Here is a 23,789-nt window from a genome sequence, read left to right as displayed (position 1 = left end):
GGGTAGTGTTTTCGCATGAACTACTCATACGGCCTAACTTCATGCACTTCCAGCACTGCAGCAGCTTTGGTATAAAGGGGTGCACTGCGTGTCGGAAGTGGCCCACCTTTGCATGTGATAGGAGGGATTTGCCCTTAACTATACACACATCTTTACACACCGTGACGCGCTGAAACGAAACGCGCTTGCAATGACGGTGTTTTCTGTAGCTGGCTTGATTAAAATTGACGGATTAGTGTTGGAAATAGCCTCATCAACATCGTAAATTACACCAGTGCTGACATACTTGCGCTGCAAAATATGACGGTGGACTTCCATCCCGTCAAGTTCTGTGACTTTGCGCAAAGAATACAACGCATTTGGATGTTCTACATCAATTGCTAGGACGTTCTTATGGGTGTTCACTCTGATATGTTTGCTTTCATTTGAAGCCAGCACCTCTAGATGTACAGACACGACTTGCCTGTTGAAGCATCTCATGTTGTCGGTGGTGAGGACTGGTTTGAAAGGAATGGTGAGTAGCTCGGTATTCCACGAAGACCTCATGCTGGATGCACTCGAATTTAATGACGTGCTGAAAAACCTTCTCTTTGCTTTACGGCTCCACACTTTACGGCTCGACTTGTGCACCAGCACAAGATTCTTCACTGTTGACGTAGTAGTGCATGGTGTCGTTGCTGTCAGTGTGGCTCTTGGTGCTGTTGCACTTCCTGGAGGCAGCCCCTGCGGCACTGCCGAGTACAGCGGATGCGTGTGAGACTTCACTTCCATCGCAACTAAGCCAGAACCAGCAACTCCCTGGTAAAGTCCAAGAAATTCACAAAAGGAGTAGTGGTGGAAGACTCGGCATTCTGCCTGAAAGGCGCTTTGTATTCTTTTTTGGGCTTGCATGGCTGGCCATTGAAGCATACCATACAGAAAGGAATGCCGACACTCGAGGGGACATGTGATAGTCCTTTGCAATGATACTTTTTATTTTTTAAAATTTTTTAATGTCTCATTATTTGTCATACATGAGCTTCAAACCACAGCTTGTCTAACGATTTTCTCGTGATACTGAAACTTTCGTTAGCCTGCTCTTCTACTCGTGATGCAGCCGACATGGCAGCAATTCCCAGCTCATTCCTCATGCAACATCCTGCTCACTGCAGCCCGTCTTCCCAGTGGTGGCACTTGCCCCCAGTATCTGCACAAAGAAGTGTTTTTATTAATTTATTAGTTTTCTGTTTGTCTTTGACAATTACTGCTTTTTGTTCACATCATTGCATACATAGATGAGGGCTCATTCCAATCTTTTTGTGTTTTCTTCCATGCATGCATGCTTATGGAAAACAAACTGTCATGACATGCAGAGATCTGTTGGCGTGTGCGTACGGATGCCACCCTTGAAGCCACAGACGCCAGCAGCGGCATCCCCTGGTGTCAAGACGGTGCCTACCACCGTGATGGCACCGACTTCTGTTGCGTCCCGTGCTCCCAATGTGACTACCACACGTGCCCCGAATGTGATCGTCTCAACTGTTGCTTCGGGCAGCACGTCGCCCGCACGTCCGCCGACTCCTGCACAACAGATCAGAGTGACTGGTACCAATGCCTCAATGCTGGCAGCGGTAAGTTTTAATTTCTCTTATTCTTCTAATCTCAATAAACAGTGCAAAGTGTTTGTTCAGTTAAGAAGTATTCTGCGCAAGCATGAAGCTATCGCATGTTTCTTTCAGATGCTGTGTGCGCGGTGTATGCTAGAAAAATTTCCAAAGGGAACTCTGGTGCTTGGATCGTTCAGCCAATGCTTCCTTTACTAGATGCCTGCCGCGTTGTCCGGTAGCTCGGTTCTGGGCCCTCTCCCTTTTCTCTCCTCCGTGAAAAGGCAACGAGTGCCTCTCATGGCGAACGCCTGCAACTTACAATCATGTGCAGCGGCCTCTGAGATTAACATGGCATCTGTTACCGTCTCGGAGGCCCGCGATAACGCCCGCCAACAGACGCCCGCGCATTTACGCGCCGGCGGATGCATTCAGCCGCCGCTGCCACATCCGCCGGAAGTTCAAAAGGCAACGAGCACCGCCTCATGCAAATTGCGCTGAACTAACTTCAACTAAGGGAACCGCCGCTACAATGGGAAAGCGAGCAACGCGGCGGGCATCTAGTAAAGGAGGCATTGGTTCAGCTATCATGGGGAGGATGACAGTACTGTAGAACCCCGCAATAACGAAAAAAGACAGGGAATGCACTGAAAAATTCAAACTTAAGGGCCCTGACATGCTTTTCTGACTAAATTATAGAATGGCCCAACTATTAAAGGAAACCTTGCAAATCTCATTTAACAAAAACTTCTTGATCAAGTATAAGGGGAGTTATAACACCGATACACGGCTTTCTCTATTTTTTCCTCTCCACTAGCACGCTTAAAGCTACACAGGGGAGAAGCCAAGGGGGTAAAGCCCAGCCCAAAAGTTGATTGCCTTGTCGGTGAAAGTGCTTGTCGCGGCACCCCGTGGTGGCTGTGGTAGACTATGCTTCACAGCACGCCGCTGCTATCACGTATGGCACATGCAGCTATGTGTAGCAGTTGAATTGGTAGACCAGCAGTGGAAAGACGACATGCTTTTTCTGTCTTCTTGAGGTCACAGATATGCACAATATAACCTTGTTCACACGTTTTAAGAAAGCACTACTGGGCCACCCAAGCAATTCTTATGATGTGTAAATGCGAGAGCATTGTTGCTGAGTGTGTTGCTGTCGGGGGACTTGAGGGGTGCACGTTGCCTTGCTGCAGTCGCTGTAGCTCACCGTGCTTGCTCCACAGCTGCTCGCTCTGCCCTTCACGTTGTTGGGGGCTTGGGTGGCGAGCGTTGTTTTGCTGTTGCAGTCGATTTTGCAGATTTTGCTGCATTGCGGTGGTCCATACTTCATCAGCAGTGAACTGGTGTCTGTGGCCACGCTTTGCTGTCTCGACTGATGGTGTACATGCAAGCCATTCAACTTCGTACGATGAAGACTCCACAGCACCGACAGTGGCACGACTCCTATCACACGCCATTTAGTGAATCGCCCGCCAGCCCAATCACAAGCACAGCCTCGATAATATTCATTACTGTCACCTGTTGCAACAGTGGTGCAGTGGTTAGCGCACTCCACTACAGAGCAGTGGCAGTGGGGCAGATGATCGAATCCTCACTGTGGCCACTTTTTAGTCAGATAAAGATCACAGAATTTATGTGCACTCTTTCTAAAAATTAAATTAAAAGATGGGGTTTTTCGTGCCAAAACCATGATCTGATTATGAGGCACGCTGTAGTGGGGCTCTCGAATAATTTGGACTACCGGGCACCTAAATCTAAGTATACGGGTGTTTTTGCATTTCGCCCCCACCGAAATGCGGCCGCCATGGTTGGGATTCGATCCTGCGACCTTGTGCTTAACAGCCCAACACCAGTGCCATTTTTCTGCCATGGCTTTCTGATCACTGCGCGGTCGCACAATGAGCCAATTAATTCCCTCGCATTAAAATGAAAAAAAAAAAAACGTGCTCGGGAAAACCCAAGCACGTAATCGGGAAAACATAGAATTCGAAGTCACTAAAGAATTTGACAGATTCATCTGTAGTTGACATCTAAGTGAAGTGAAGTGTTGCGGGAATTGTTGCAGCATGACACGCCGATGCATGCTAAGCAGGTGTGGGTCGAGCAATTCGAGGCACACATTGTTGTGTCCTTATTGTGAGGTGCTTTAAGACGACGACAAGAAACCAAAACTAAATAGAGCTGGCGGGCGACACCAGAATGTGACGCCTACAGTGCTGCCAGAACGGAGCATGACGCTAATTTTGAGCCGCTTGCAGCGGGGAACAGTGGAGCGTTCAGTTTACCGCATATTAGAAGCGTGCAGTGCGCTTCCAGTCGCAACATGCCCCACGCGCTGTGAAACGGAGATGGGTGTAGGTATCACAATAGGGTTGGTGGGAGTAGCTGTGAAGGTGGTGTGCGACGACTCGGGAGATTTGCTGACATCGGAGTCGAAAACCGAGTGCATGCCAGCGTTTTCACGTGAGACGGGTGGACGACCATTGCGGGGAAGCTGCTGCAGTGGGTGGTTATTGTTCTCGATCGTGCGAACCTCGCAACTTTTCCTCTATCTAGCGGTTGAAAATCTTGGTGTGATTGCTGATCGGCGATACTGAATGTTGATGCCGAAAGATTGTGCTTTCCAAAAATATACAAACTGGTAAAGAAGTGTAACAGGATCGGGTCATTTATTGTGTTCTCGATCAAGAACGTTGGTGGTGGGAAATTGTATGCAGTGGGCTGTAATCAATAATGTTCTACTGTATGTGTTTCATTTATTTAAGGGGGGACGCTCCTCGAAACAACTTTTTTTTTATTACTTATACTAGAGGCTTCAAGATTCAGCCAATTATAGATTTTTCAATGCAGATTTTAAATATGTAATTAGTGTTTGTGTAGCCGTTATAGTTTTTGAGTTGTAATGCACAAGGGCAAAATATAGTAATCTTTCTGGGCACTTTTTTTCTGTGCTAAATCTTCACAAAAAGCATTGCGCGGTAGCTTGTTTAGCTCTTTGTAGATTGCTAAGTGCCAATATCTAGCCAAACAAGTATGTACAATTACTGGAACTAGAGGAAAAAAATTGTAATTTTTTAACAAATTTTTTTTCTCTATTCCCTGAAATATCAAATATCAAATCCTGGCCATGGCGGCCGCATTTCGATGAGGGCGAAATGCAAAAACACTCGTGGTACTTAGATTTAGGTGCACGTTAAAGAACTCCAGGTGGTCAAAATTTCCGGAGTCCCCCACTGCGGCGTGCCTCATAATTAGAAAGTGGTTTTGGCACGTAAAACCCCATAATTTAAAAATAAAATGTTGTGTACGAGGGTCTTGCAAAAGCTGCATTTTCATTACACTATTTTTTGAGAGTCGTGTGTAACACATAGATTTTGTCCGCTTTAGACGTGCTATTAGATGCAATTCACAGAATTGTCATATCATTTTTAATTGCGGAGTTACGGAGATGCAAACTGGATAGTTTTGTTTTCTGAAAATTTGCAATTTTTGCCAATTTCTTATGAAAAATTGACGACCTAAAACGGAAATTCCAAAATGAACAGTCACTAGATTTTAAGTTTTCCTTTTAAATGCAAGAAAGCTCATCAAATTCGGTGCAGTGGTTGTCGAGAAAAACAAATTCTCTTTTTACATGTGTTTGGATAGGAGCACCCGAGCTAAAGCTTCCTCTTAACTAAAAATTAGCAATTATGTGTTACTGAGAATTAGGGGTGTGCGAATACTCGAATATTTCGTATAGAATAGTGAACGTTTGAATGATTTTATTTGTGAATCGAATATTTACTATTCGATTTTTCGAATATTTGTTATATTCGATGTAGAAACGTGCGCAGTGCCCCATCTCACATGCGCCTCATAGCGCCCTCTTGCTTGATCCTGTGCAAATGAGCACCTCACTTCGTTGTTCTCGGCACAAAAATGAGTGCCGAGCAAGCCGCAATCTGGCCGCCGTTGCTCGCGTTTTCGTGCACTCTGTCTCTGCGAGTGCTTCTGCCCTGCTGCACGGGCTTCCCGACGTCAGTCCAAGGTGGGGATTGCGCACAGTGCCTAAACGCTGCAATTTGCCAAGTGGAGCTGCGTCGCCCCGGGCTGCTTTTGTTCAGGTTGATTGGACCGATCTCAACGATACCGTAATGTGGACACTGGGAACGACAACAAAATCTGCACGTATTTCGGGAAGTGTGAAGGCATGTGCGAAGATTCGGCGGACTAGCTGCTAGGAGGCATGCAGATCATGAAGTTAACACTTCATGAACATAACACTTGAAGTTAACTTCAATAGCCATCAATCTAACCTGTACGCGTGATTTTGGGTATTTGCAGCAAGCATTCTGCATCGTCTTGTGGCCTGTTACCACATTGCCAGGGGTGAATTTCCATCACAGCCACACAGCGCTATATACAGAGCGCTGCTCCTGTGTATCCCATCTATGCCTTCGTCCTTTCGCGCTGCAATAAAATTATGCATGTGTGTGTGTGTGTTGTGTAGGTGGGGGCCGTGACCCTCCCGATTTCAGAATGTTTGACAGGTGGCTAATCACGTTGAACCTGACAATATAATGGCACCTGCTCTTTGATAAAGTGGAAGCTTGGGCAAGTTCGTGATTCAGTACTGACATGTCTGCACAGCGCTAAAGATGAGGACAGAAGAAAGGACACAACACAGTCGCTGTTGTTTAATGTCGCAGCGCTAACAAGTCGCAGTGCTTTAATGGCGCAGCGCTAACAATAGCTACACAAGGAGCGGTGGTCGAGTGACATGATGCGCCGTCCGCGCTTTCGTCTGTCGCATAGATTGGCCTCCCAATAACCCACCTGCTGTAAAGTTCGAAAAGGCCTTCTGTATTTTAGGGGAAAAGCGAAAGCAATACTTTAATGCAATAGAAGACTTGTAAAACACAGGTCCAGCAAGCTGAGAACCTCATTGGTACTTGGTACAACATAATGCCATTAGTTAGCTTCAGAGGGAAAGAAAAGCACCGATTCTGTTCAGCAGAGGTTCTATTGCTTAAAAAAAAATATTTTCGAGACCTTCATATACTAGAACTGAGCTCTAATCAGTGCTGGCATACTAATTTGAAGTACGCTATAATAAGAGCTGACTGTACTGTATATTTTGATTTCTATGCACGCAAGTTACTGACAGCTTGCTAGATTCTTGTTATGCAATGCTAGGAGACTCCTGAGCATGTGGAGCACCATGCTTTCTCGCCCAAAATTTGTAAGCATGAATTTTTAGAAAGTATTCTGATATACAGTATTCGATTCGAATTGATTCGATATTAGATTCAAATTGAACCATTTGGTATTTGCACATCCCTACTAAGAATGATCTTGCAATCGCGAAATCGGCCAGTAGTTGCCGGGTCCTGCTGCTTTCAACGATGGAGCGCGGAAGCAAGAGCAAGCGATTTGTCCGTGACGTGGACAAGTGCATCTGTAAATGGAGGCTGTTTTTGCAACGATTTGAGCTGTATGCAGTGATTTCCGCTGATTATATGCGCAGGTATCCCCCCCTTGGCTGTTCTAATTAGGGGCGCTGATTATATGTGGTGGTGGGTTATACGTGCAAAAATACGACATCCAAGAATGTTGTTCTGCGTGTGCGTGGCACACTTGTCTCCCATGGATGCCTACATGCCCAGTGCCAAATCATGCAAAATTGCGCAAAAGTGATTGACCAGAAACACAAGCATCCTCTGGGAGATCTTTGTCCAATGATGCCAAATCTGCATGTGCTGCCTGCTAGTCTAGCCAGGTGCTGTATTTCAGGCGATCACTTTCAGTTGCACAATTATGGCCCCATTTTATATTATGGCCTGTGCAGTGGCCACCATCTCAAGTGCCATAAACAAGTCCACAACGGTGGGATGCAGTTTTTTGTGTTTGCTGCACCTTGTTTTGTTTGCGCACCATTGGTCAACTTCAACTCAGCCACAGAGTATGCATGCACTAGGCTAGGTATGCAAATTGTCTTCATGTGACTAGAGGTCGATAGCAATGCAGCCGTGCCATTCGAAACAGGCAATTGACAAACAAGGTAGCAGCTGTGACGTGTTTCCAGTGTTTGCAATCATTTCCAGTGCTTTACTGCTTTTGTAAACAAAAATGACAGTTTTCATGTGTGCGTGCTGTGGCAGTATTCTGTGTTAAATGGGTAAAAAATGCATTTCAGCACTTTTTGGATTCGGTCAGAATTACATAAGTAAATATGGGGACGAATGTTCTGGCAAAGTTTGATGTAGTTAAGTGGCATTTCATTGTTAAAACATACAGAATGTCACTACACTGACACATGAACACCCATGCCATCAAATAAGCAAACTATAGCCACACATGCAGAACTGTCTGTGCAGCCAGTGAAAAGATAGGAGGTGTCTTCGAGAATGTCACCAGGCAACTGCTGTCTCTCCTCCTCATTCTATTTCCACCCTATCTTGTGCAGCAGCTGGGCTTGAAACCAAACCAGCACATGAAGTTGGTGAGCGTTTCGACACCGAGTGGTGGCAGCACAGCTGTGGTCACTCGTATGCCCCCTCAGGTAAAACCAGCGCACGCTTGTGCAGTCTCCTGAGGGCCACCTGCCATTGTTGTCTGCTGCTGGCTCGTAGTTTTGTTTGGGGCAGGGCTTGTGCTTTCTGATCCTCTTGCTCAGAGATCTTGTAACCACCTCGTTGAGTTGCCTGGCTAGCTTGTTGCTGATTGTCCCTAATTTAATCAGCAGTGGTGAAGGTTCTGGTCTGCTTGGCCTTCTGTAATGACTCGTGCCTGACCTGCCTTGTCTTTTAGCCTGCATGTAGTCTTTCTTGCTTGACATTCTTTGGCTTTGCTCATCTTGGATGCTGAGTCCTACTTCTGGTGGCATCAGAAATAAGTGGAATTGGTGGTCACACACTGGTGGGATTAGAAATAAATGGAACACAGCCTTGTAGTGTGACATTGTACTGCCGTGCTTCTTGGGTTCTTTGGCGGAATTTGGTTGGGGTACTACTTGGTTGTCACAAAAGTGTGAAGGGCACTGCCCCGTTCTCTGCAGCATACTGCAGTGGAAACCACGTATAAAACAATATATTTGACATAAGTAGCCGATGCACCGTCAACTTTTGTATGTATAGAATGTTAAATAAACTGCTTACTACAATGCTCTCATGCCGCATTATCGGTGATAACAGTTGTCGTATTTACTCGTGTAGGGCCACATTTCTTTAAATGGAATCTTGGCTGGGTGTGGACCTTGCACAAATCAGGCCTATGATGGCCTGCCAAAGGTTCGTGCTGCTTCCGCAGCTGTAGCAGAGTGTAAGGGAGGTGCAAATGGCATAACGCTGGAGTACACGACCTCAGATGCTGGCCCATTGTCCCTGACCAGCACTGACTGAAACAGGGCTCCCTTCTCTAGAGGGGAAATGCCATCGATCCGACTGCAAACACTGCCAACAAGCCAAGACGATGCATCACACAAAGAAATAATGGCGTGGTAGCCTGAGTGGCGTCGACGGAAAAGCAGCTAGCATTGTGTAGTGGCAACATAACTTCGCTTTCTGACAGGACGCTTTTAATTTTTTTGCAAAATTTTGCCTTCCAAAGTGGGGGTGCGGCCCTTACAAGAGGGTGGCCCTTAGCCGAGTATGAACAGTAAATGTTGCCTACTCGTAGTTAGGCCATCGCAGTTGTTCCATTGTTCTTATTCTAGCTCCATCATCCTACTCTTGTCATGTCACTGTCGTCACACAATTGTTGTCATACCATTGTTGTCGTGCCATTGTCACCATAGCATATTATCCTATCATATTATCATAATAATGCTGTCTTGATTCTGTTGTGGTTATGCCATTGTAGTCACACTCTAAGAAAAGTTTACACCCTTTGAGTCGTATCTTGCCACACAACAATAATCGTCATCTGTCTTGTCCACATTTCCTTTCTTTAATGCTGCAAGCCCGTTACATCCCAGTAACAAACAGCATGCGCATTATCAGCATGACATAGCATTGCCGACAGGAAAGTAGTGAGCGCGGCGTTTTCAAGAAAGGAAACACAAGCAAGGCAGGGGACGATTATTGTTGTGTGGCAGATATACACACCGAAGGGTGCAAACCTTTTTTTAGAGTGCATGTTATTGTCGTCACTGCATTGTCAGGCAGTGGCTATGATGCATCCATTGTCATACCATCGTGGACATGCTTATTGTGGTCGTGCCATTGTTGTCACTCCACCTTTGTCATGCCATCGTCATACAGGCCTCATGATGCAGTCGTCGTTATGCTATTGTCGTCATACGCTTGTCGTCATCTGATTGTCCTCATACTGCTGTCATGCCATAGTCATTATTGCGTCGTCCTAACTTCGACATCTGACTGTCGTCGTGCTGTCATTGTCACGCCATCGTCGTCACACAGTCATCATCATACATACCATTGTCATGCCTTCATCATGCTGTCATCGTGCTGCCCTTGTTATACCATCATCATCATTTAAGAATTGTTGCATTGTCATGCCGTCCATGTACCGCCTTTTTGTTCCATCGACGTCGCTTCTTCTTCTTCATTCCATCTTTGTCACTACGTTGGTCTCATACGGTCGTTGGCATGCTGCCATGCTTGTGGGTGTCCTTGACAAGCAAATTCCATAGAAATGCGGGACGATACCGCTGTATGTGGCATATAGCTGAAGCAACAAAAGTCTCAGAATGACCACTACCGATGTTTATTTAAATAAACGTGACTTCAGCAATATGGTTAGGTTAGTAATATTCATAGTTAGGTTAGTAATGCTAATTGCCTTACCATCGACAATCACCGCGAGATGAGTACTGGCATAATTTTTTTTGTTTACGTGGATTTCACATTCTCTTTATATTAGGTGCACACACCCAGTAGCCAGATTTAATTGTTATAGCCCATAATGCGGCAGAGTGGGGCATCTGCTCATTGTTACATTTGAGCATTGCTACAATTGGTAATGGTGAGTTCAATTGTACTTCTCTCTGTCTAAATAGTTTAAATGTTTGTTCCCTCAGCTTTTTTCATGCAGCCCAGTTATAACAATAATAGATTGAAACAATAAGGTTTTCTTAGCACTTGAATATTGTTATAAGTGGGTTTTACTGTACTAGTTACTGTGCATTGGTGCAAAATTTGCTAGTGCACGACTCTAGCAGTAATCAACTTAAATATTACCATCAAACTGCATAGACTTCCCTGATTGAAATAAAGATTCTATTCTCGGAATGGGAAAGCAAGCCTGCAGTTGGCTTGAGGAATGTGAAAATAGGTGAGGGTCCTGGCACGAATAAAAAAGATGTTTGGCTTTAAGAATGAATGTTGCTAATAATTGTGCCCAAGAAAGCTCTTGTGCCCTGCTAGTTGTCAAAGTGGAATAGAATGTGATTGACCGTCAACTTGGATATTGCATGTGTTCCATTTACTTCAGATTCGGGCAGTACGTGTGACTGGGGTGGAGAACAGTTCTCATGGGCAGTCATGCCCTGTTTGCACATTTTGATTGAAATTTTATAAACTGTCATGGCATGAATATCTTCAGCTGGACTTTAGTAGTGTAATGTTATGCCATCTCTGCACATGCCTTTGCATCGTCCATAGTTGAGTTTGCTGATTTCCTAAGTTTGTGTATGTGTGTGTAAGAGTTAAGTTTTCTAGATTGATGCATTGTTTGCGTGCTCTTTTTGTCACTTTCTCTCGTTTAGTTTCTTTTCAATTTCTGAAGGGGGGTGGAATTATAAATATATTGGGTGCTGTAGGCTATTTTTGGTATATCTTGATGCAACCATTGTATGGAATTTAATGCCAGTTATTGCAGTCCTCATAGTGGCCTCTTCATTAATGAATTGTTGCCTGCGGGTGCAAAACTTTTGTGGTAACATTTTTATGCAGTGAGTTTGCAGTCAGTACTCTCAAAGAGATGTCTCTTCTTGCTGCCAGTCTGAAATTTAAAGACCAGAATCGCTAGCCAAATGATGCCAAACAACGTAGATTGAAAAGGAAAAATGCAGTGTTGAAAATTATTTAACCCTGTGTGCATTTGTCATGGAGAATCGCAAACTGCAACACATGTATAGTAAAGGGCGGCCAGTGCTTTTCTTTCTGACGACGTAGCCTCGGCGACACTCATGAAAATCTTGAAGACTAGCCGTGTCCGAGTGATGAGTGGCGTGTGCCTCTCTGATGGTGATCCTTGCAGTTGCAGAGTGCCCCGTCCTCGTCGACTTCGGTGTCATCCTCGATGCCAGTGCCAATGCAGCTAATTGCCAACACGGCCAACATGACTGGTTCTCCATCACCTGCAGTGCGTTAAGTTTTCTTTTTCATTTCATTCTTTTCCTTTCATTTATTGATACTGTCAGTCCCAAAGGGACCATAAGAGGAGTGGTAGAGGAGAAATGTGAACATAATACAAAGTGCAAAAATGGACAGATATTCAACTGAAAATAAATGTACCGTAAAAACCGGACTATAGGTCGGACCGGAATATAGGTCGATCCCCCAACTAGCGAATTCTAAAAATGAAAAAAAAATCTTTTTCAATGGCACAAGTGCCAAAAGACACCCTTACCTTGAATAAAATGCGACTCTTGCACAATAGTGACCGTTTTTATTTAAATGCTGCTCGCATGTGCACCAGGCCAATTTTTAACAGTATCGCGCGACCATCGACCCGCATGCTTGTCAGCACCTTATTGCCTTATTGCCTTAACGGCGCTGAGCGGCGAAACAAACAGATACGCGCATGTATATATGTGTGCTTACTTTCGCTATTTCGCCACTCCGTGCCGTGATGATAAGGTGCTGACAAACACGCGGGTCGCGCGATACTGTTAAAAATTGGCCGGGTGTACAGTACGCAAAAGGGCACAAAGTGCGGAAGCGCTACTCCGAATCAGAGCAGCGCCTTTAATCTGAGTGGTCCGAACTAGTGTCGGATGACGAGTGCTTCTCGCTTCCCAGTCCAGAGGCGCGCGCGTGATCTCTACCGCTTTCAAACGGATGCATTCGGCTGTCACAGGTAGCGATCTTACACGCAGCTCCCGGACGAACTCTGCAACCTTGTCTTCCAGTTGTGCGGTCCGCTGCAGTCCGCCCACGAAATGGCGTTTTCTGTTGGTTTGCTGCTTCTGTCTCCGCCAGTACCGTATACTATTTTCGGATACTCCAAATTCGCGCTGTGCCGCGAGGTTGCCGTGGGCTTCCGCACACTCAATCGCCTTTTTCTTGAAGGCAACAGTGACTTGTCGTCGGCTTCCGCTCATTTTGAAACAAAATGTGAAAAAGCAGCCTTTAACCAGTATAACTTTCTGACAATGTAAACGCAAATTGGCAGTGCCACAATGTCGCCACGACGCAACTAGTGATGGCCACGATGTGCTGTTGCTGATGGCGATAACGAAGGCGCTTCTTTACTTCATCCGCCCATTGTTGCAAGACTTCCGCAGTTTTTTCACCAATGTCCGGTATGTAAGACGAGGGTCGACTTTTCGGAATGGTTTTTTAAAAAAAAGTTCGACCTATATTCCGGTTTTTACGGTACGTACGGATGTTGGAAAGCACAATTTCTTGGCACAAAACAAAACAACAGAACATCATAAAGGCTAAAAAACGTCAGTCCGCACAGGCAATACAGTCCTACTGCTCGATCTCAGTAGCAAACACAATATTCTCAATGCTATGAAAGTATTCGGTCAATGTGGAAGCTGAAACAGCGGAGTCTGCGAGAGTGTTCCAATCTTCGCAAGTGTGGAGAAAATAACTGAACTTAGAGCAGTCGTTTCTTAAAACCAGTAATGGAATAAATATACTGTAGCAATGTCTGGATGTTTTGTTAGTTTTGATTTAGAAATACTCTGATTTGTTTATCCTAATGTAGTTATGGATAATAAGGTAAAGGAATTTCAATCTTTCATACCTGGTCCTTGTTTCAAGAACTGGTAGTTGTGCTTGTTCGCGCAGCTGGGTTGGGGAATAGATGTGGCGGTATTTATTAAATATAAATCTTGAGGCAGGGCGTTGAATCTTTTCAAGCTTGAGGCAGTTGATTGCTCTGTAAGGGGCCCATACTATTTTTGCATACTGCATTACTGGCCTTACGAGAGATTTGTATGTGAGAATCGTTACATCGAGAGTAGCAACATACACGGTGCGCCTCGGGCACCAAAGTGATTTGGAAGCTTTGGAGACTACCGTATCTATCGTAGGTCTGATGTAAATGAACTCCTAGATATTTATATTGATTCACTCGTTCATGTGTATGCCCATTAATTTGATAATTGTAATTAAGAAATATGTCTACCTAGTTATGGTCATGAACACCGACTTTTTGAAGTTTAACTCCGTTTGTCATTCCTGACACCATTTAATTATTTTTTTAAGGTTTGAATTTAATTCACTCTGATCTTGGATTAAAATTATTTTACTGTAGATCACGCAATCATCAGTGAAAGTCTTAATGGCACATAAATGGTTTTTTGTATATCATCAATAAAGATAAAAACTAAAGGCGGACCTAGAACGCTACCTTGTGGTAACCCAGAGGCGATGGGTATAGTGCTAGACTGGTAACCCTCAAAATCTACATGTTGTTCACGAAAAGAAGTGTACGAAGAGAACCATTTTGTTAGATCTTGATTTTTGAAGACAGTCTTAAACTTTTTTGGATGCGACACCTTATCAAACGCATTTGCGAAATCCAGGTATATAATGTCTGTTTGACCATATGAACCTATTGTTTCAGCAAGATCGTGAATTATTTCTATAAATTGGGTAACTGTAGAGAGACCCTTTCGAGATCCGTGTTGACGACTGTAAAGAAGGTTATGCCGCTCCAGGTAGTGCAGGAGATGTTTTGATATGATGTGTTCAAGTAACGCGGAAGTTGTACTGGGGAGGGAAATGTCTGTAATAGTTAACAGAAGATTTTTTCTTCCTTTTGTGAACAGGTATCACTTTTGCTCGCTTCCAAGCACCAGGAAAACATCCGCTACTAATAGATGACTCAAATATTTTTTTTCAGATATTTAGAAACTCATTCAGCATACCTGTACAAAAACTCGTTTAGAATGCCGTCTGGGCCAGGGCTCTTTTGGTCAACATGGAGTAAGAGGTTCAGAACACCTTGTTCATCAATTTGTAAATCGGGGATAGGCGGTCTTAGATTTTCATCAACAAAAGGCGGTAATGCATACACCATTGTCATGTGTGAACACAGATGCAAAATAATATTTTCCGCATGTTCTTGGCCATTCTCTTCTTCTCCAGCAAGGTGCATAACAGATGATGGATTAATGTAATGCCAAAATTTACCAGGGGACTCGTGAAGAAACTTCGTTTGTGTTGTGTTATCAGACCTTTCTTTGGATTCCTTTAGCAGGAGCTTCAATTTCATGTTGATATGGGCAGCGCAATGTTTCTTTTCTGGGTCAGGGTTTTGTGAAGCTACCTTCCTTTTACTTTGTAGTGTCCGTTTAATGAAGTATATCTCTAGTGATCCAAGGACTTCGTTTATTAGTATGCTTAGTTTTTTTCTGAATAAACTTGTTAATGCACCGTGCTGTCAGTTCTGAAAAGAAGTTCCATAATCGGTTTGTGCTGGCACCAGAGTTATAAAGCCGCATAAAGTCAGAGAGCGAATACTCAAGGCAGTCTATTACTGCATCTATTGTCATGTAGATTGCAGATTAAAATCCCCAGGCACGAGAATCTTAATGTCATGAGGTAGATGTACATCTATAAAATATCGCAACTTTGCCAGTACATCCACTGGTGATCTTGGGGATCTGTAGGGGGCCCTAATAAAAACTGTGGTTGTCTAACTTTGTCTTAATCCACGGTGCTTCGATGCCATTTATACATGTATCTGGCAAACCAGAGAATGATGGGTTATTTTTTATTATGATCGCAACGCCCCCACCTTTATCTTCTCAATCTTTTCTGACTATCTTATAGTTGGGAGGAGTAATTGGGCATCTAAAATATCTTTATGAAGCCACGTTTCAGTGACTAGCAATATGTCAGGTTCGTGTTCTAAGACTATGCTTTCTAACTCAACCAATTTATTTAATATGCTTCTGACGTTCAGGTTTATAATCTTAAATTGTCAAGACCGAGGGTTTTGAAGTAATTTCTTTCTCTCAAAATAGGCATGGCACTTGTACCTTTCGTTATAGTTTCATTCCAGGCACACATGACATTATTCACCTTTGTCTTTCGTCTGCTGTTGAATGCCAGAGGTTTTTCATATTTGAAGCACTCTTTTAGAATAATCCTCTGAAATACTGATTTCCTGACCTTTCAATTTGAAGCAATTTTTCAAGATGCTCATTTCCTCCCTGAAGTCTGCAATCTTAATGATAACTGGGCAATCTTTATCGGGAGACTTCTTACCTGGGGTTCTTTCCATCGTGGTCATTTTCTGTCCCAGCACTGCCCCAAAAATATCATTGTTTACTTTTCTTCATTTTCACTTCTTCCTCTATTCCTCGTACGATCAGATTGTTATGGCGGGATCGATTTTCCAAATGATCAAGTTGTTTCGACAGAGTAACAATTTAGGTCTCGTAGTCACTCACAGAAGTTTCAATTTTTGAAAGCCTTATTTGAGTTTCATCTAAGACCTCGAGCTTCTTTTCAATGGCTGCCAACTTGGTCTGCATTTGCAACATACTGACACGTGGTACTTATCTTTATCGGGCGACTACGTTTCGCCGCCTAACAAATGTAATCGCATAGCGCGGGACGCGCCTGCATGTATCTGCATGAAATTTCGACGGTCACCTTAGGCGGCTTGCAACAGGCCATTAACCGCCGTATTCACAAACCAAACTTATACTTATGCTTATGACTTAAGTCAGTGAACAGCCCTTAACGCGTTTCAAGAACCAACCTTGTACTTATCGCAGAACTTTTCTCGTACTTATGGTCGTGATAAGTAAGGCTCGGTTAAGGTAGCCTCTGACCTACCTTAACGCTCCCTTGTAAACAAACAAAATGGCGGCGATGGATGACTTCGAGGAGTTTGTGGGCTACCTGGATCGCCACGAAGAAATATCGACTGGAGCAGCCTACGAATACGCATCGCCGCCGCGTCGAGTAGTCAGGGATCGTTTAAATCCGATGGAGCTTTACAACGACGACGAGTTTTTGTGCCGATTCCGCTTCAGCAAAAGTGCCGTGCAGCAGCTGCTCGCAATGCTGCCTCTGCGGGAACGCACCGACGGACGTGGGTTCCCTGTGCCGCCTCTCCTGCAGCTCCTTATAACACTGCGGTTCTATGGAGCAGGCACATTTCAAATTGTGACCGGGGACCTCGTAAATGTTTCGCAGCCAACGGTCTCTCGGGTCATTGAGCGCGTATCCACCATGATCGCGAGAAGCCTGTTCACCGCGCTTGTGAAGTTCCCTGCCGCTTCAGAAGTGAGCGGTGTGATGAGCGAATTTTATAAGTTAGGAAAGTTTCCCGGTGTCAGCGGGTGCATTGACTGCACCCATGTGCCGATTAAGAGCCCTGGTGGTGACCACGCCGAGGTTTATCGCAACCGGAAAGGATACTTTTCGATAAATGTTCAGGTGAGTGCCCATTTCAAATACCGTAACGCAAACAGAAGCGGTACAGAATGCCGCTGGTAGTACGACTCTGTATGTAACAGACGTAACACCAAGTAAACCACCAGAATCATTTACGACGCGATTTCACACCGCCAGTGCAACGACAGTTGTCGATGTTTCGAATTTGCTAACCCGAATCTGCACCAACGTTTTGCCCCTCATTAAAATGCAAGTGCCGTGACCAGCACTTTGAACCGGCAACGTTTTCCTCAGCGTCGTGCCGATGAAATCACAGCGCCGCCAGTATATAACCCTTTACGTTTTCACCCAGTATAATCTCGATTGTGTGTGTATTTTTAGGGACATAAAAAATATCAGTAGGTTATTAACCCCAATGTAACGGAACGTAATGAGAACAAACACGCCTGAAAATTCGGCAAGGGTACATATAATTGCTAAAGTCACCTTTGTCGGAATACAGTGCTGTTATGCGGCGAAGATTGCGTCATGAAATTTGGGGAAGCATATGCACGCGTTCGTTAATTATTCACGCTGCACGCGTTCGTTAATTATTCACGCTCGCACGTACCGCAGATCACACGACGACTCGGCTCTTCGGATCACCAAGCGCGTTACAAGCGGTTCGCAAAATCTGAAATTTAGCACGTTGTTAAGCTAATGTACTTGGGCCGGGATGACTCAAAAATTCGTATCGAACATGATCATGTAATCAGATTCCACTGCATAACTCTATCACAGAGCTACACTATTACGAGAACAGGATTATTGGAGCACCCGCTTTTGTTTTACCACTCTGGTTTCAACAAGTGTATTCGCGCATTTTGCACAATCAATATAACCATTACTGTGGGGCTTTACAGTAATGCTCATACTTAACTAATGACAAAAAAAGTCAACCAGTCTGTTGGTTATGAATGTGACGCCACCATAAAATGCTTACCTGTACAGAATTTCCTCTATGTGCAAGTACATTTTGGATACCTACCGCCCTTATTAATGAAAGTTGCTGTTTTGCAGGGCATCACGGGCCCTGACCTACAATTTTATGATGTAGTGGCCAGCTGGCCAGGGTCTGCCCATGATAGCAGAATTTTCGACAGCAGCCGTGCAAGAGTGCTCTACGAGACTGGTGTCGTCCCCGGGATTCTTCTCGGAGATATGGGCTATGCCTGCAGGCCATACCTCATGACTCCACTCAAGGATCCTGACCAAGGCAGCCCAGAGTACAGGCAAGCTAGCTAATTTCTATGAGGCAGTGCTGCAGATTATCACAATTATTTTCAAGAAGAAAGTGTCCTGCAAAAATGGTCGAAAAGCTTCTTGCATGCAAAGCAACATATTTGAACATGCAAGACTAGACAAAAGCCAACACAGAATTGAAACACTTTTTATTTGCTCATTTTCAATAATGTTCCCGCAATTCATTTCAAGAGCTCATCGCCGAAAGGCAAAATGCATCAAACAAAGAAAGACAAAGCACTGTTCATATTACATCAAGAGCAATTGATCGCCTCTCTTTCTGTTAATGTTTTCACGGCAAAGAAAAATAATGCAGCTATTTTTTTCAGGTACAACAAGTCACAAGCAAAAACACGAAACAGTGTGGAACGTGTGTTCGGGATATGGAAGAGGAGATTTCCATGCCTTCAGATGAAGCTGCAACTTCAAACAAACACTACACTTGTAGTTATCACTGCATGTGCGGCACTTCACAACCTCAGCAGAATTCTGCGTGACCCATGCCCTCCCGATGTACAGCCCCTCACTGCACCCAGTGTTCACCAGCCTGGACCAACATTGCCGAATGGACAGCCACAGACCGCAGTACAAGATTCCAGTGGATTTAGAACCCGTGCTCGTATTATTGCCGATTATTTCTCGTAAATCCATATTCATTCACTCCATATGCATTCACTTTAGATTACTCTTTAATTAAAAAGGACAAAAATAGGCAGGTAGGTAGGTTGAACTGGTGGTGCATTCAGCGATTCAGTACGTTCATTTCCGGGCAAACAACTGTAGTGTTATGTTCTTGCATGCCTCCTCGTGGAACGTAAGCGGGGATGCGCTCTTTGTGTGCTGCCCCAAATATATCAGCAATCTACGCAGACGGTTTAAACGGGGGAAAAGTTTCCCGGCTCTTGTAGCATGTGTAGTGAACTTCATCAGCGCAGCATATGCACGCTACTCGTAACCGGACGATCCGTTTCTCTCTGTCCGCGAGAGAAGGGGGAGTGCAGCGTCCTGGCGTGCGCCAGCTTTCCAACACATGCATACTTTAAACTTGCACTGTGTTATGGTGGCTGCATGCAGGCTGTTTCACAACACATGTGCGAATAGAAAATTCATGGTGCTTTGCGACGAAACTGGCATCAAGGGTGGGAGATAAACATGCACCTTCCATTCAGCGTGCTAACACGAAGGAGCTAGCAGTAAATCAAAATCCAGGTTTGGGCAACTTCATGTATTCATACCGTCTTCCAAGACCAGTTACCATCTGTCTATCTGCACCCGTCCCGTCTATGTGTGTTCGTTGCCCCGACCTTCTCGCGCTGCATTTAGAAAGCCTGCTAGCAGCAAGTCATCCTCTCACTCATTCTGTGGCCATATACAGTAACTACGTAGGCCAAACTGCAGGGCTGGCTGTAGCACACGTGCTGCACGCCTATAATATGTATCAAGCTAACCTGCACTTGGTACAGTTGACGACAGGTTTTTTGAACGCTCAAGGGACCGCGAAAATGTTAGAAAAATCAGGCAGTCCGAAAAAGCAAATGTGCCCCCCAAAAACTCAATTTATTGCTTACTATTGAGTTAGAGGCTGGAAAAAGTGATTGATCTTCTGAACCATGCTTCGCTTGCGTGCAAGCAGGTCCGCCTGAATTTTGGCAAGAGCTGTCGTGTCGCCATAAGCCGACGAAAGAGTTGCGACCGCTTGCATCAGCTAAGCTTAGGTCGACTGCGCTGCTGTATGCGAGTCATCATCGCTCTCGGACTCTGCAAGCACTTGGCGAATGATTTATTCATCCGTGAGCCCGGCGCACAGTTCCAACTCGCTGTCCACGTCCGTGAACTCCGAAAACGAAACGGTCGAGGGAATTTTGACGCCTGCAGTGCGAAAGTTGTCGATGAGGTGCTCACTGCCAGACAGCTGCTCGACGACACTATCCTCGTCCAAGAAAGCCGAGTTGCCATTCAACACAAATCCCGCGTGGTGGAAGCAGTTGCACAGCGTTGTGGGTGGCCACCGACTTCCACGCATCAGCGAGCATGCTGAGTGCTCCAAACAAATCAACAGAGTAGGCGTTTCCACTGTCGAGGCACAACGCCACACACGAAAGCAAGCGTGACCGATACTTCACCTTCAGGTTACGTATCACGCCTTGGTTCATCGGCTGTAGGATACTTGTCGTGTTTGGGGGTAAGAACTCGACTCACACAGACTTCGAGAGAGAAAAAAAAAATGATTTTTTTTCTCGATATCTCCCACAGACTTTTGTTCTACTAAAACTACGCAAGTTGTTTATGTGCCCGTGTGCAGCCCAGTTGTCGACAAACAACAAAACTTTGCGGCCTTCTAGATCAAATTTATGATCTAGTTTTCTCACATAGCTTTCAAAAAACAGCTGTATTATCCATGCCTTCTTGTTCGCCTCATACAAGACAGACAGGTACTTTACACCTTTAAAGCACCTCGGAACTTTCGACTTGCCGATGATGAGCATTGGCAGCTTTTCTGTCCCTGACATATTGCTGCCGACCAAAACAGTAACTCGTTCCTTACTGTGTTTTCCACCATGGAAAGGGTCTTCTCTGGCATAAGCTTAAAAAAAAAGTCCGGTCTCACCGCAATTGAGTATGTCGTCTGGCGAGTACTCCCGTAAGAACGACTGCAGCTTTTCACAGCGGTAGTTCGCAACAACGCTCAGGTCAACAGCTGCACTTTCGCCACACAGTTTCAAAAAACTGAGATCAGCACGCTTTTTGAAGTTTCAGCCAGCGATCGCTGACCTTAAATCCCTCAATGCTCATCTGAAGCGCCATCGTCTTGGCTTTCTGTTTGAGGAGGGCACCGGAGACGGATTTGCTTGCTACTGTTGACTTCAGCCAAACAAGGAGGGCCTCCTCGAGCTTTCGATAGGTGCCTTGGCTTACATTTTTCTGCCAACACCCAGTAGACTTTCCCGCTGCCTCCAAAATCTTTTGCTTGTTTTTCATGTAGTCCGAAAGAGCATGTTTGGAAATTTTAAACTCTTTTGCGACATCTGCCTGTGATTGGCCACCTTCGATGAACTTGATGATTGCCACTTTCTTCGCCATCGGCATTGTGGCGTACTTGCCTCAGTTCATCGGAATTCTCGAGGCCAACAACATAGATTTCTTCTCCATTGTGAATTAGCATGCTTGGCTAAGCAGTACACACAGCGCAGTCGTCGGGAAGTTGTCACACCGACTTTGTTGAGTGCTGCCACGTTGTACGAAAAAATAAAGTTCCGGAAACAGCGTCTTGAAGCACTGAAGCCGATTCAGTCAAATGCGAGCCACAGTAGCTTGCTACTGCTAAGCTTGTCAACACCCTGCAAACACAAACAGGCAATCGAAGGAACAAAGGAAGAAAAAAAAAGCATTGCGTTACGGCAGTGACGCTGTTGCGGAAGCTGCTAGCATATAGCCTCAACCCAGCATCCGAGTAGCAGAGGAACCGCCATGCAAGACCGGCACCGGTTTCGAGACTACAGGATGAAAATATAAACAAACAAGATGGCGGCGACACAGCTCAAGATGCGCGGCATCTTTTGCTTGGAAAGTCCAAAAAGATCGAACAGCCCTCCCTAGAGTGTCTGAAATTTTAAGCCACGTAATACACTGACTTTGTGAGGTATCTCCTGGGGCTGGGAAAAAGTCAGAAAAATCAAGCATGTCCAAAAAATTAGGCGTCCGAAAAATCAGTCGTCGACTGTGATTTGTTACTATTTCTTTGCATGTGTTCATGAATGCAAAAGCTTTTTTGGCAGATCAGCAATGCCATTGTAAACACACTTCACTTTTAATAGGTTTTCCTGCCATCACTGTTTTCCAAGCACTGTTGTTCTCGAGCGCTTGAATTTATTTCGCTTCACAGCAGACAACATTGTCGCGGCCACTGGTGTTCGTGCAAGCGTAGGCTGCACAGAACGCCGGCATGATTGGCCCACCACTTCAATTGATGCTGCGCACGTTGACTACCACTCTACATACAAACAAAGGAATGCGGGGTCGAGCGAAGCAGATTATGACGCCACGCACGCAGAAACAAGCACGGTCAGGCATGGTCGCGGTGACTGTGAAGGAACGAAACACTAGTGTTGACGTCACTATGCCGCGGTTTCCCGTCTCCGCTGACGTCAGCGTGCAGTTATTGATGGGGGGGGGGGGGGGCGACAGCACAATTTTAGCCGACAATTACGTCACTCTTAAGTGAAAAGTCCCCCCCCCCCCCCAAATTTTACCTGCATGGTTTATAAGGTTCCCACATCCGTATATGAGCGTCTTATTGAATTCGGCACTCTTCAGCTTCCCTTTAATATGCAGTTGGCAGTTGTGCACCGATTATCATCAGCAACACAGCTTTGCTAGTTGTCGTATGCCTTTTCAACAATCTCCATCAATAGCACCTAACCGTTGCCAAATTCAAGACTGTTTACAACTTTTAAATATGCTGCTTCCCCACAAAGTGATCCTATGCACTTTGGCTGTTACGAATTCAAGGCCAGGAGCAGGAGCTACCTAACGTTGCTTTGTTTTTTACATGTGCAATGACATTCAAATTCCACAATAGAACATTTCAGCGATAAGTTGTCTTGTCCAATGGATTCAATGCAGTGAGACATGGTTATCGCATACAGAGCCTTTGAAATTGGTGGTACAAAACATCATGCCTGTGTTTCTCAGGAGACTAGCATTAAAAATGTGATTGTTTGCACATGCGTGCACATGGCACAACAGAAATGTTATCAGCATGCTCTGCACAGAATGAAATAAACAGTACTCATTCTTGTTTCACATATTTCTCGACATGGTGGCTTCTGCTGCATTGAGATTCATCTATCTAGCAGAAGATTTTGCCGTGACGTGTTACATGAACTACATCTAGATGCCGCTTTCATCCCTCGGCAGAATGCTTCTTGTTGAAGCCTCTTTCAAAAACATGCAACAAACAATGTGTCAAACAGATATGAATTAGATGAATTGTGTAAGGGCCTGTACTTGCTCAATCTGCCTTTTGCAGGTGGTCGGATGAGGATGGATGGCTGGCCAAATGCCTTGAAAAATGTGCTGACTTTTTGAGAAGTCTGACAAGGCAAGGCACGTGGAACACTAGTCAAAACATACACATGTGCTTTTCAAGGCGTCTAGCCAGCTGTCTACCCTTGTCTGCCTGTGTGCAGAGGATGGCGCAATGAGCAATTACAGGGCCTAAAATCCATAAAGTTTACCCGTGATGACCATGAGCTTCACATGTTTACCATTTCTGAATGGCTGTGAAAGGCACCAACGTCTACAACTGCCATTTTTCAATACAATCATTTGTTGATGCTGCAAATACAGAGTGAGGATCACAAGAGAGACAGAGAAAGAGTACAAAGCT

General features: G+C 44.9%; 2 protein-coding genes across 14 annotated transcripts in view; both read left to right on the top strand.

Annotated features, from left to right (window-relative positions):
- LOC135913480 (activating transcription factor 7-interacting protein 1-like) overlaps positions 1-23,789 on the top strand; it is a 179,146-nt gene that overhangs the window by 59,250 nt on the left and 96,107 nt on the right. For 9 of the 13 annotated variants that reach the window (XM_070524533.1, XM_070524535.1, XM_070524534.1 and 6 more), the window contains exons 7-9: positions 1,353-1,610; positions 8,032-8,127; positions 11,787-11,891. In XM_070524533.1, coding sequence (XP_070380634.1) covers positions 1,353-1,610; positions 8,032-8,127; positions 11,787-11,891 — 459 coding nt within the window. The remainder of the gene's footprint in view (positions 1-1,352; positions 1,611-8,031; positions 8,128-11,786; positions 11,892-23,789) is intronic. The other 4 variants (XM_070524525.1, XM_070524531.1, XM_070524530.1 and 1 more) reach the window with 4 other exon arrangements.
- LOC135913482 (putative nuclease HARBI1) lies at positions 16,352-22,544 on the top strand. Its single transcript, XM_065446050.2, has 3 exons — positions 16,352-17,161; positions 18,179-18,390; positions 18,730-22,544. The coding sequence occupies exons 1-3, from the start codon at positions 16,583-16,585 to the stop codon at positions 19,043-19,045; spliced, it is 1,107 nt and encodes a 368-aa protein (XP_065302122.1). The 5' UTR covers positions 16,352-16,582; the 3' UTR covers positions 19,046-22,544.

Source organism: Dermacentor albipictus, chromosome 8, assembly GCF_038994185.2.
Source record: "Dermacentor albipictus isolate Rhodes 1998 colony chromosome 8, USDA_Dalb.pri_finalv2, whole genome shotgun sequence".
In the NCBI taxonomy this organism is placed as follows: domain Eukaryota; kingdom Metazoa; phylum Arthropoda; class Arachnida; order Ixodida; family Ixodidae; genus Dermacentor; species Dermacentor albipictus.
The sequence above is the reverse complement of the archived record's forward strand: the minus strand, read 5'-3'. Positions and strand labels throughout refer to the sequence as shown.